At 39.4% G+C, this 12,560-nt stretch overlaps 1 protein-coding gene across 2 annotated transcripts in view; it reads right to left on the bottom strand.

Annotated features, from left to right (window-relative positions):
• PRRG4 (proline rich and Gla domain 4) overlaps positions 1-12,560 on the bottom strand; it is a 193,656-nt gene that overhangs the window by 50,549 nt on the left and 130,547 nt on the right. For both annotated transcript variants that reach the window (XM_075325596.1, XM_075325597.1), the window contains 2 exons: positions 9,459-9,622; positions 6,995-7,037 (listed from right to left, as the gene is read on the bottom strand). In XM_075325596.1, the coding sequence (XP_075181711.1) occupies positions 6,995-7,037; positions 9,459-9,622 (207 nt within the window). The remainder of the gene's footprint in view (positions 1-6,994; positions 7,038-9,458; positions 9,623-12,560) is intronic.

Below are 12,560 nucleotides of genomic sequence, written 5' to 3'. Positions count from 1 at the left end.
TGAAAAGTCAGATTTTGACTGTAATTTTGCTAATCAAAATCCTCAAGATGGCTGCAGACATGTGCCGTCTATTAAAGGTGATCTTCACGACACTGGGAAAGAAGCAGGAAATGACATAGAGAAGCCAGAAGGGGGAGGAGCCAGAGCAAGAGACGTGCAAAAAGTTGTCAGAGAGCATGGCGACGATCAGTTTCTAAAAATAGAACATGCTAAGTTAGAACTTAAACTTAGGAAGAATCTTTTGGACTTATGCAAATTAATTCCCGCATATAATCCCAAAATACATGTGTGCAGAAATTCAAAAATATTTGAAAGTTCCGTTGAAAAATTAAATTTAACCGATAATGAGAAGACTCAGATTTTCCATGTATGGATACCCCAGCATTTTTTCAGACATCAAGCATTAAAAAAGTCTTCTGACAATGAGACATTTGATTGTCCAAATGATGATGACATCACAAGGCTGAGAAATCTCATTTTCTGTGCATGGAACGAATCTAATCCAAATTATGAGATGCTGAAGGAATTACAAATTGAACAGAATGAAAGTATGCTCTCATTTATGTCTGTTTTTGAACGTTTATATAGGGCGGTTATTCCAAATGTCAGACCGAATGAAATAGTACATTTGTTCGTCAAGAAATTTAATAAAATTCTTGATGCTAAAACCTGTGCTATAGCGTTAAAGAAACGGAATCTATTCGAAAGTACCCAATTTATCGATTTTGTTAGAAATTACCACAAGCAATCAAAACAGAAATTAATTAATTCCGAAAAACCAACACAAAAAAAGGAGAGATTCTGTGAAAAATCAACAGTGTCTCCCAGATCCAAATATTCCTGTGACAAAATGTATGAAATTCGTAGGAAATTGCATGTAAATTACAAATCATACAATCCATCACAATTATTATCTAAAAATATTTTTCCACAGGAAAAACCTTTGTTTCCCTTGTCTCCAGTGAAGGGATTGGTCACAGGATCAGATATTGATGAACCCAGACAAATGATGAGTAAAACCTCTTGAAAGACAGAGACAGCTGGGTGATCCTTCAGAGAGAGACATTCTTTCTCATTTTAAGGAAAAAAACTGAGTTACAGAATATTATCAGATATTCCAACAGGTTGAAAATGACTATAATAGATCGAATCTTTGAAGAAAAATTTAGGTTTGGTTTTCAGCTGGATAAAGGGGATTTCTGGATAAATTAATTTTGTTATTTGATATGTATTATTATTCATTTACAGTTTATCCATGTAATACCTTCTATGGATATATATATATATATATATATATATATATATATTAATATATATATATATATATATAAAATGTGTGTGTATAAATATATATATATATATATGTATATATATAATGTATGTGTGTGTATATATGTATATATATATAATATATGTGTGTATGTAGCGATAGTAGGTTCAAAGTCAACTATTTTATGATATTAAAAGGAAAAGGTTGGGTTTTAATTACATATTTATATTTGATTAATATGTGTCTACAGAATACTTTAATAGTCAATATTAATCAGGTACAAAGGAAAAATTGGGAATAAAAAAATTGAAGTATGGTAATCACAATGCATTTATATACTAAAGAAGAGTATTAACAAGGTTACATGACTTAATTATTTTTATAGGTTAATGATGTGACAGGTATGGAAATCATACAAGAGATTGGTGATATTAAGGTTATGTGTTATTAAGGACATAAGTGTCATATACATAGAAGGCCTTATTTTTATTCCGATTTTCATTTTTCCTTTTATTCCTATTTTATTTTTGATTATTTTTATTCAATATTCACATTTTTAATCAAAATTTTGATTCTACAATTTTATTTTTCTTTCTAATTTTTAATATCTCAATTGAGAAAACACTTTAATATTTAGTTAAGTAATATCTAATATAAGATTACTTTATTAAATATGAATCATAATAAAAGGGAAAGTTCCAAATTTTTGGAAGAAAAGAACACTTCATTCATCAATATATTCAATTTTTTACTTCCTAGTAATACATTATTTTTTTATTAGTATGTTAACACAAAAAGGACGAATATTGGTTATAGTTACATAGTTTCTTATATAGTAGGTTATTTAATAAATAATAGACAAATTAAATTACAGTAATAAAGATGGAAGATTGAGGTACATCTAGGTTTACCTTCCTGTCTTAAAATATATTATATATTTTTTTTAATCAATAATAATCATTTATAATGAGTAATATTGTGTTTTGATGGAAACATCCAGTCTTTTCTAAAAGGTTATTTGCTTTGGTTTATAATTTTACAAATGATCTAACTAAGTAAGCCACATTGTTGCCTTTCATATTTATAATATGGTACATGTTATAGGTACATATTATATTATTTTATATTACACTTTGGTTACATTCAACACATTGCCACCTATGGGTTTGGAAAGGTAATTACACCAATGACAAAAAAAGGTTATTACATGAAATACTATTGTCTGTACCATTATGCAGTATTATTTCATCATTCTAAGTATCAATTATATTAATAACTTCTACGATAATAACAATGACATGGTATTATAGTATTAGAGTTATGATACGCTGTGACATTTATTAGTGGTAGTATCATTGCCATATTTGGTATCTAGTTTAGGGAATGAAGTCTTCAATCAAGATTACAGAAAGATAAAAGACTTTTCTTAATATTTTAAAGTTAAAAGGAATTCCACAAAAAAAGTTGCAAAAGCTGATACTCAAAGGTCCAAAAGGTAATGTCTCAAATAAGACTGTACTAAATGTAAAACACTAAGGGTATGTGCGCACGTTGCTTTTTACCTGCTTTTTACCTGCTTTTTTGCTGCTTTTTCTTCTGCGCTGTTTAATGCCAAAATGGATGTGTTCTTCTATTCAAGCAAAGTCTATGGGAATTTGGGTTTCTTGTTCACACTATGTTGTTCAAAATGCTGCCTTTTTGTGGCAGAACTTTGGTCAAAAACTCAGCTTTGCAGTGCAAAACCCAAATGGCAAAACAATTGACATGTTGCTTCTTTGAAAAGCTGAGTTTTTGACCAAAGTTCTGCCTCAAAAAGGCAGCATTTTGAACAACATAGTGTGAACAAGAAACCCAAATTCCCATAGACTTTGCTTGAATAGAAGAACACATCCATTTTGGCATTAAACAGCGCAGAAGAAAAAGCAGCAAAAAAGCAGGTAAAAAGCAGGTAAAAAGCAACGTGCGCACATACCCTTACTGCGTCTGGACCTCAGCAAAGATGGTGATCTTACGGTGCCAGAATAGACAATGTTACAACACATGGTTTGTGCATTAAGGGTATGTGCACACGTTGCTTTTTTTTCCGCGCGGAAAAAAACGCACCCTCTGGCAGAGGGGAGAATAGTAAACAATGCTTTTTGAGAAACAACGCATCGAAAACGCATGCGTTTTTCATGCGTTTTTCATGCATTTTTCATGCGTTTTTTTAGGTGCGTTTTTTAAGACTTGGGTACCTATACGTCAGAAAACCCCCACAAGTGACCCCATTTTGGAATCTGCACCCCTCAAGGATTTTATTCAGGAGTATATTAATCATTTTGAATCCACAGCTACTTCCCCCAAAATGTAGCTGTAGCAACAATATTCTCACTGTTGGGCTATGTGGCCATGATCCAGCGACACGGCGTCTAGTACCCAGTGTCAGCCTTCCTGCAGAGATGTGAGTGTTTCCCACGGGAGAACGCAGCTGCCCATGCCCACGATTTGGGTTCAGGCTGCTGTGGAGCTCTATGCTACCTGCAGAGAACACTCATCTACGCAGCATAAATTGACAAGCTGCGCCACCGGTCGGTTTATGCTGCGGAGAAAAGAAGCACAGTGGGCATGAGATTTCTAAAAATCCTTCCACTGTGCTTCTACTGCACAACGCAGCGTCATGGAAAACAATCTGCGCCCAAAACGCTGCAAACCCCGATTGTGGGCATCCAGCCTAAAAAGCGTCAATGGAGGTCAAATATATATACAACGTCCCCCCCCCCTGCATATTCTAAGCTGGCACCTTTAGTACCTTTCATGTGGCACTAAAGGGTGCCTAGCCTAGTTTTTATCACAAAAACAAAAAAAAAATGGCGTGGGGTCCCCCCTATTTTTGATAGCCAGTCAGGGTAAAGCAGACAGCTGTAGCCTGCAAACCACAGCTGGCAGCTTCATCTTGTCTGGTGATCAATTTGGAGGGCTCCCCAGGTTTTTTTTTTTTATTTATAAATAAAAATAATAAAAAAAAAATAACATGGGGTCCCCCCAAATTAGATCACCAGCCAAGGTGAAGCTGACAGCTGAGGTCTGGTATTCTCAGGGTGGGAAGAGCCATGGTTATTGGACTCTTCCCAGCCTAAAAATAGCAGGCCACAGCCGCCCCAGAAGTGGCGCATCCATTAGATGCGCCAATCCTGGCGCTTCGCCCCAACTCATCCCGCGCCCTGGTGCGTTGGCTAACGGGGTAATAAATGGGGTTGATACCAGATGTGTAATGTCACCTGGCATCAAGCCCAGCAATTAGTGATGTCACGGCGTCTATCAGACACCCGACATAACTAATTGACAGTAAACAAAAGCAAAAAAAGACAACAAACATTTTTTTATTAGAAAAAACACTCCCCAAATCATTCCCTTGTTCTCCAATTTAATAAACAAATGGGTCCGCAGAAATCCATTTGGATGTCCCACGTCAGCTCTGGACCTTCTAGAATATGGGGGCACGTTCAGGGAACGTATCCCCCATTTTCTAGGAGGGCAGACCCTCCATTTGAGGAGAGTGGGTGCAAAAATCTGCACCCACTCTCCCCGGGTCACAGCTGCAGAGTGCCGAGCAGCCAGCACAGCTCACACTGAACACAGTGCTGGCTGTCAGCTGCTCGGAACATGTGACCGGCCGGCGTCTGCTGTGAAGGAGGAGGGAGCCGCGGGGGATCAGCGCTGCGACCGGACAGGTATGTATGACACCGGGGGGAATTGGGGTGAACGGGCAGGGCCTGGGTGCATTTTTCTGTCGCATGTCTCAAGGCACATGCGACAGATAACATAGAAGCAGGGCGGCCGGTGCGCTACTGTGCGCGCGGCCATGTTGGATTTTCGGGAGGGGGGTCGGGGGTCGGGGCGGGCACTTTGGCGACACCGGGGGCTTTGCCAGGAAGTGAGGTCAACAGGAAACCTCTTGACCTCACTTCCAGGTAAATGCCTGCGTTCTGGCGTGCCGACAAAGCCCGCGGACCGCAACAAAAAGCAGGTCAATGCGGTGTAACTGCGTTCTGACCCCACATCATTGATTTCAATGGGGGAGAGAACGCAGCCACAACGCACAAAAGAAGTGACATGCTGGTTTTCTTTCCGCACCGATTTTTGGCATCCAAAACGCTGCGAAAAGAAACGCAGCGTGTGCACTGATTTTTCAGCTTTCCCATACACTTTGCTGGGAAAGCTGAACGCATGCAATTTGCCACTGAAACGCTGCGGTTCAAAACGCAGCGTTTCCGCGGTAAAAAACGCAACGTGTGCACACAGCCTAAGACCTCACCACAGTTACCAAGGAGAGCAATAAAGTGTTAAAGTTAACCCGTGTTGTGCTGACCAAGAACGTCTCATCACCTGTTCAAGGAATGACAGCAGGCAGCACGGAGGATAAAGGTGAATAATGTAAATTACACTGCACAGATATCATATTCTTACACTCATGAACTGTGGTTTATCAACATTGATTATGGACTTTGATTAAATATATGGACTTTGCAATAAAGAATAAAGTTTAAGGACCTAACACTGATAAACAATATGGGACTGTATCAAATTGATAACCAATCATCTTTTATCAAAGGATCTATTTCAAAAGACTGTGTTTATGCCAGATTACATCGGAGAGAAGAAGACATAATCTCAGAGGACATCAGATGGTTGGATCTGTTTTGCATCTTTTTAGGTTTAGGAAAGTATAATTTTGTATTTTATTTGATTATCAGTCACGGCCTACCATAACATGAATCCACATTATTATATTGTTGAACATACAACATGAATAATGCAAATTGATTATTATTCATCATTATTATTGACATTAATCCATTATTGGAAATAAAAGGAAAGATCTGTTATTTTAATGATGTATTAATTAATTTTCGTGGTTTCATTAATAATAATAATAATAATAATTTACCCACCTCTAGTTATCAAACATTTTATAATAGGACATATTATATATGTTCACAGTTTTGTCTATATTGAAAGGGCATAGCTTATTGATAACAGTACTTAAATTAAGATAAAGGTATCTGTATTGAATATATGTATCGAATCTAGGTAAATGCTGACATGGTATGATATATATATATCTCCTTCCATCTGGAAGGTTCTAGTGATTACATCATGTGTAAATGTGCTCAACAGAATAACCCTATATGGGTTGGGACAGCTGTATAAATATGACACGGAGGGAGGGGCTCGCTCTCTCACAGAAGCACATGTCAGGCTATTGAGGGCCTGTTCAACGGATCCATGCAGCCCTGCTGTCAGGTCTCCAGAATAGTTCCATTCAGGATCCAAGGAGAGATGGATGAAGATTTCTATTGATTAATATGGACTCATTGAATCTATTTTACGTAAGCTAATGAAGTATATTATTTTTCCTTTTTGTAACTGAATCTGGCAACCATTTTTATCAGATATAAATTACATTTATTTTTTTACATTTTGAAGTTCATCATTCATGCGTCTTATCACGTATTTGAAAAAATATATATTTAAGAGTATATTTTTAACACATTATCATAGAAAAATTGTATAAAATAAGAATAGAGTGACAGAAAATGTTCCTATTCCCACTTTCATTGAAAATTGCATATACTCATCTGCTAATGTGCAAAAAATAACAAACAATATTACATCCAGGTGACATCCAATATAACTATAGAATGTTATATCGTAGTATATACAGTTAAAAACGTCTGTTTTCACCTTCATTTGAAAATCTTTTAGAGTAGTCCTTCCAGAATGTGGCCTAAAAATAATACAAAATGAATTTACATGCAGTTGTCAAAAAGTGTATTACAGGCATATTTCTATAAACAAACAAGGTCCCAGTGGCCAATTCACCAATAAGTAGGGTGAGGGGGGAGACCACTGGTAAAAGAGAGACCAAAACACGAGTATTTAGTGAAATACAAATTGTTTTAATAATTAACATGTGACATAAGAACAGACAGTGATGACGAGAAAGATCTTAAAGTCGTCAGGACACAAAGGTTGCACAGACGAAGCCACGCCCGGTGAAACGCCCGTCAAGGCTCCGCCCACCGCCACCTGTTCAGCCTGCTACTACTCCGACATGTCTCAAGGTAGTTACTATTATATGTTCATTTAGTGACATGTTCCCCTGGTATATATAGGGAGAGGTATACGTGGGAGACTATAACTTGTTTATTCATAATTTATTTGATCTCCCCATCCTCTGGTTTTCTGGGGTTCCTCTATATTAACCCTCTCACATCCAGCAGCTGGATTAGACCTGCAGATGGTCTGTGCAACCTTTGTGTCCTGACGACTTTAAGATCTTTCTCGTCATCACTGTCTGTCCTTATGTCACATGTTAATTATTAAAACAATTTGTATTTCACTAAATACTCGTGTTTTGGTCTCTTTTACTAGTGGTCTCCCTCCTCACCCTACTTATTGGTGAATTGGCCACTGGGACCTTGTTAGTTTTGCTGTTTCTAATGAGACCTTCCCTATAAGGGAAGTTGTAGGTTTACATATTTCTATAAACACTCTGCTCACTATTTTCTGGTTTACATATAAATATAATGTGTAAATCTGACTTTGAAAATGTTACTCTTTTGCACTGACTGAGAATTCTGGATGATTTTAAAAGAGTTCACATGTGGACAGATGTGATTAATTATTTTTACTGGCATGCCATGGTCAAAATCACTGTTATTGTGAACCGCTAAGCAAGTTGAAGATGAATGGCTCTCTAAAAGGCAAAGTTAAAGATGACACATTTCATTAGTGTTTAGGATATATATGTATGTATGTATGTATGTATGTATGTGTGTTTTTCCTCTGTTACATTTTGAAAATTACAAAAAAGGAAAATGGGCCGAAACAAAAGTTTGGACAACCTTGGAGATTTGTGAGCTGGGATAACTTTGGCCAAGATTTCAGACCGTAATTAGCCTGTTATAGCTTGTGCACTCTCATCATTAGAAGAGGCCCAGGTGATGTAAATTTCACAGCTTTATAAAAACGTCTCCTTCTCTAACCTTGTGTCAAATAACAGCAGCCATAAGTTCTTCAAATCAAGTCACAAATCAATAAAATATACCCTAGTTCATGGAAAATTAATTTTATTAAACATTTATCTTTATACAAACGGGATAAAAATCTTATCATACATTATTAGCCAAAAAACGGTAAAAACCAAAGTGCAATTGTGAGGATGGGGAGTATAATGTAGCCCAGAAGAGACATCCAGAAAAACATACAGAGTAAATAGCATACAGGGGTTAACTATAAGATGATTGTCCCCACAGTGGTATTGAAGTGCTGGGACCTCCCCGAGCATACCTCAATGTGGTTCCACTAAGTAATAATAAAATGGATAGGAAATGCACTACAGGAAGGCATAAAGGTAAGACATGTCCCCAAATAGTTGCTTACCCATTATTACGGTGCTCTGGATGCAACAATGCTCCCCAACGTGTGTTTCGCAATTGCTTTCATGGAGGGCCATAACACACTAAAAGGCCGGGGCCACACGGGAATCTACTGCGATCCTCGCATGACACTCGGCTCATGCTTGCAGTGTGCTGCCCCAGCAGCAGTCGAACTGCTCGGATCCGGGGTTGCTGTGGCTCGAGGGTCTCCGGACCCGGGGGCTTGTGGCAACTTCAAATGTAAGGGGATATATACAGGAGATGAATGTTCATGCCGCCACCTGCCCATTCTCCTTTTTGTTAATTTCAAAATGTAAAAGATGAATTTAAAAACATTTTTTTTTGCCTAAAAAACAAAGCAAGTGTGTAATTTTTAACTTTATGCCTTTTTAGAGATTATTTAATATTCAACTTGCTTCACTGTTCACAATAACAGTACTTTTGACCAGGGGTGCCCAAACGTTTTCATGCCACTGTATGTAGTGCATTATAAATTATCCCACCTCCCATCAGGGGCACAAAAAAGAGAGAAGGAGCCATGGACCTGACTGGTTCTTTCCCTTTGTTTGCTGACATTTCAGTGTGCTTCATAGAAGAGGAATTTGGCTGACGTTCCCAGCTCCCAGTGGAATTCTGGATGTAGACAACCTGCTATAACCCCTCTCACATTATTTATTGGGGTTATGTCAGCTGCCTGGGTTGTATTAATGGTCGTATCATACATAATATAAGTATAACATAACATATAGAATAGTTTATTCAATTACCACAGAACGGTCATCTTCAAAAATCTCCCTGGCTTCTTCATAGTTGCATTGCTCCTCATAGCATTCTCTTTCCAGATTTCCAAGGGTGAACATCTCAAAGTCAAACTGGTTGTAGTGCAGTCTGCGACCCAAGAAGCCGCTGGCATCCTCCCCATTTCTAAACACTAAAATACACAGAAGCATGTGTTCAGTAAATGTCACCCATATATATGTGAAACTCTAATTAAGTTAGACGTATCTGTGGCACCCTGGAGGCTTCAGGAGCCACAGGGTACTGCACCTGATCTAAGGTGCGGTGCTCATCCTGGATTCCTGGGAGATCAGTGCTGGTTCCACACAACACCACATACTTCACACTGCAGACTGTCCTACTCAATGGGGACTGGGACCAGTATGGGTCACAAAGGGGGTCACCATAGCGGTTGGGTCTATAGGATACTACTGCACCTAGGGACTCCCGATCCACTGGATCCGGGACTTAGGGTCGAGGAGGAGGAGTCACCGGAGAGTGGGAGGAGCTAAAGAACCGTTAGTGACAGTTGGAGTGGGGGGAGTCAGGAGGGACTTCGGTCGAGAGAGGAGCTCACCTAGTGACGTTGGTGGGACATAGGAGTTACGGTCACGTGGGATACGGAGTCAGTTTCCCCAGGACCAGCGCAGTCGGGGTGTAGAGCCCTAGGTTAGGGGACGCTTCAAGCTCGCATAATAAATCTACCGGGAGAGGAGATTCCCCGTTTTCTTCACCCACCACAGTGTCCGGGGCACAGCAGTACATAGAGCCTGGGAATTGAGACTTAGATCCAGCCCACTACAGGTTCGTGCTGCCTGTGAACGGACCAGGACTTTTACACACAAGAAGGGGACCCCATGTAGCTTTAAGCCACGGGGACCCGCCAATAACAGAGCGCATAGAGGAAGGGCCCACCAATCATAATGCCGGCACTGGGATCCGAAGAGTTTGGGATCGCCTGGTGGAGACCGATACCCCGCGGGCATAAAAGACAATCAGTGAGTAAACAACTTGAACCGCAGCACCTGTCATCTGTTTACTTGTCGTCGCCCTGTACCTCAGCGCCACCGTCACTACAACCACCATCATCCTCCCTGGCACCTAGCTCTGCTTGCGGAGAGCTGAAACATCCTAGCTGCATCACACCATCAGCCCCAGAAGTGAGAGAGACTACGCAGTGGTGGCTCCCTCTCATAGCCGCACACCGCAAGTGGCGTCACGAACTTTAATTATCTCTAAACTACAACTCCCATCATCATCCCCTTCATTTACTAAAAGACACCGCTAGGGTCACGGAGCCGGACCCTGCCACCGCTGACGTCCCCGGACTAGTCCGGCTCGGTTCCGAGTACCCCCGGCCCTGGAGTGGGCGAGTCATATCTGATGTCTAGGTTCTTCACACGTCAGTAAATTTACAAGTACCGGATATTCTACAGTTCAAGGGATTTTCTAACTGAATTATTGATGTCCGATAATTAGAATAATTCAGCAATACAAGTCCTTGACAGAAGTTCTGTTACTTATCCATGTTATGTAAATAAAAGCTTATAACCTGACTTTAAATTCATCCATTGGTTTCATAAATTACTCTTTTTTTGTAAGCTGAAACCCTCCCAAATTTGGTTTAGGTTATGAAAATATAGTTGCTGCAAAGCTGAAATATTGATCATTTAATGAACACAGAAAGGTCAGATTTTGGCAAGACAAAAGTTTTGTCGCCCACAGAAATTAATGTGAAATTCAAACAAATAGTTAACTTCTAATACAAAGATATGTTGCATAACATTGGTGAATGAAGTTGGCTATTAGAGCCATATTTAATATTTTGTGTGACTTCCATGACCTTGAAGGACTGCATCCATTGATTCATACAATGTATTGATGAAGTCATAAGGAATAGCAAAGAATGCAGTCTGACATGCCTTCCAGAGTTCATCTAGATTCTTTGGTTTTGTCTTCGAAGCTTCCTCTTTCATCCTACCGGAAACATGCTCAATGATGTTCATGTCTGGTGAGTGGGCTGGCCAGTCCTTGAGTACCTTGATCTTCTTTGCCAAGAGTAACTTTGTTGTAGAGATGGATGTATGAGATGGAGCACCATCCTGCTGCAGAATTTGACCCCTTTTATGATTGAGAATGTAACAGGTAGCTAATACTTCTTGATATTTTAGGCTATTGATATTGGCTTCCACCTTGCAAATGTTTTGCACACCCCCATACTAAATGTAACCCCAGACAATGATCTTTCCACCACCAAACGTAACTGTTTTCTGGCTCCATACAGGCTCCAGTAGGTCTCCTGCAGTATTTGCAGCAGCTGTGGTGTAATTCAACTGAAGATTCATCAGAGAAATCCACCTTCTGCGACTCTTCCAGCGTCCATCTGTTTAGCAGGCTGTGGGACTTGGCAAATGCCACACGGTTTTTGAATTGCCTTTTGTTTAGTGCTGGCTTCTTGGCACTGATTTGACCATGGAGGCCATTTTGAGACAGAATCCTACAAACTGTTCTAGTTGACACAGGGACTTGAGGTGACCAAGCCTGTTGGAGCTCTGCTGTAGTGGAAGAGGTCAAACAGCGCTGTGGAAAAAGAAAAGCGCAGATAGGGTTTTATCTGGTATACAGATGGGTATTAAAAGTAAGACAGGTACTCACTTTTTTGAGTTGTGACAGGCACAACTCCTTTGAAGGCATTCAGCAAAAAGCATTTTTCTACCACCTACCTAAATTACACAAAGATTTAGTCAATCCCCCAGGTCGCCCCATCATTTCGGGTATTAATTCCCTCACGGCTAATCTGGCAGCATATGTCGATCAACTAATGCAACCACATGTGTTGGGGCTCAGTAGCTATCTCAGGGATTCTTCTCACCTTATAGATATCATTAAAGATGTCCCCTGGAAACATTCCTACCTTTTTATAACTATTGATGTATCTGCTTTATATTCAAACATCGCGCATGATTTAGGTCTTTTTAGTTTTTTATATTACCTCAAGAAAGACAATAGGTTTCCAGACATACAGAAGAATTTCCTTTTTGAGGCAATGAGTTTTATACTACATAATAATTTCTTCACTTTTTCTGATAAAT

The sequence above is a fragment of the Anomaloglossus baeobatrachus genome, chromosome 10, assembly GCF_048569485.1.
Source record: "Anomaloglossus baeobatrachus isolate aAnoBae1 chromosome 10, aAnoBae1.hap1, whole genome shotgun sequence".
Lineage (NCBI taxonomy): Eukaryota > Metazoa > Chordata > Amphibia > Anura > Aromobatidae > Anomaloglossus > Anomaloglossus baeobatrachus.
Note: the sequence above shows the minus strand (reverse complement) of the source record. Positions and strands in the feature narration are given on the sequence as shown.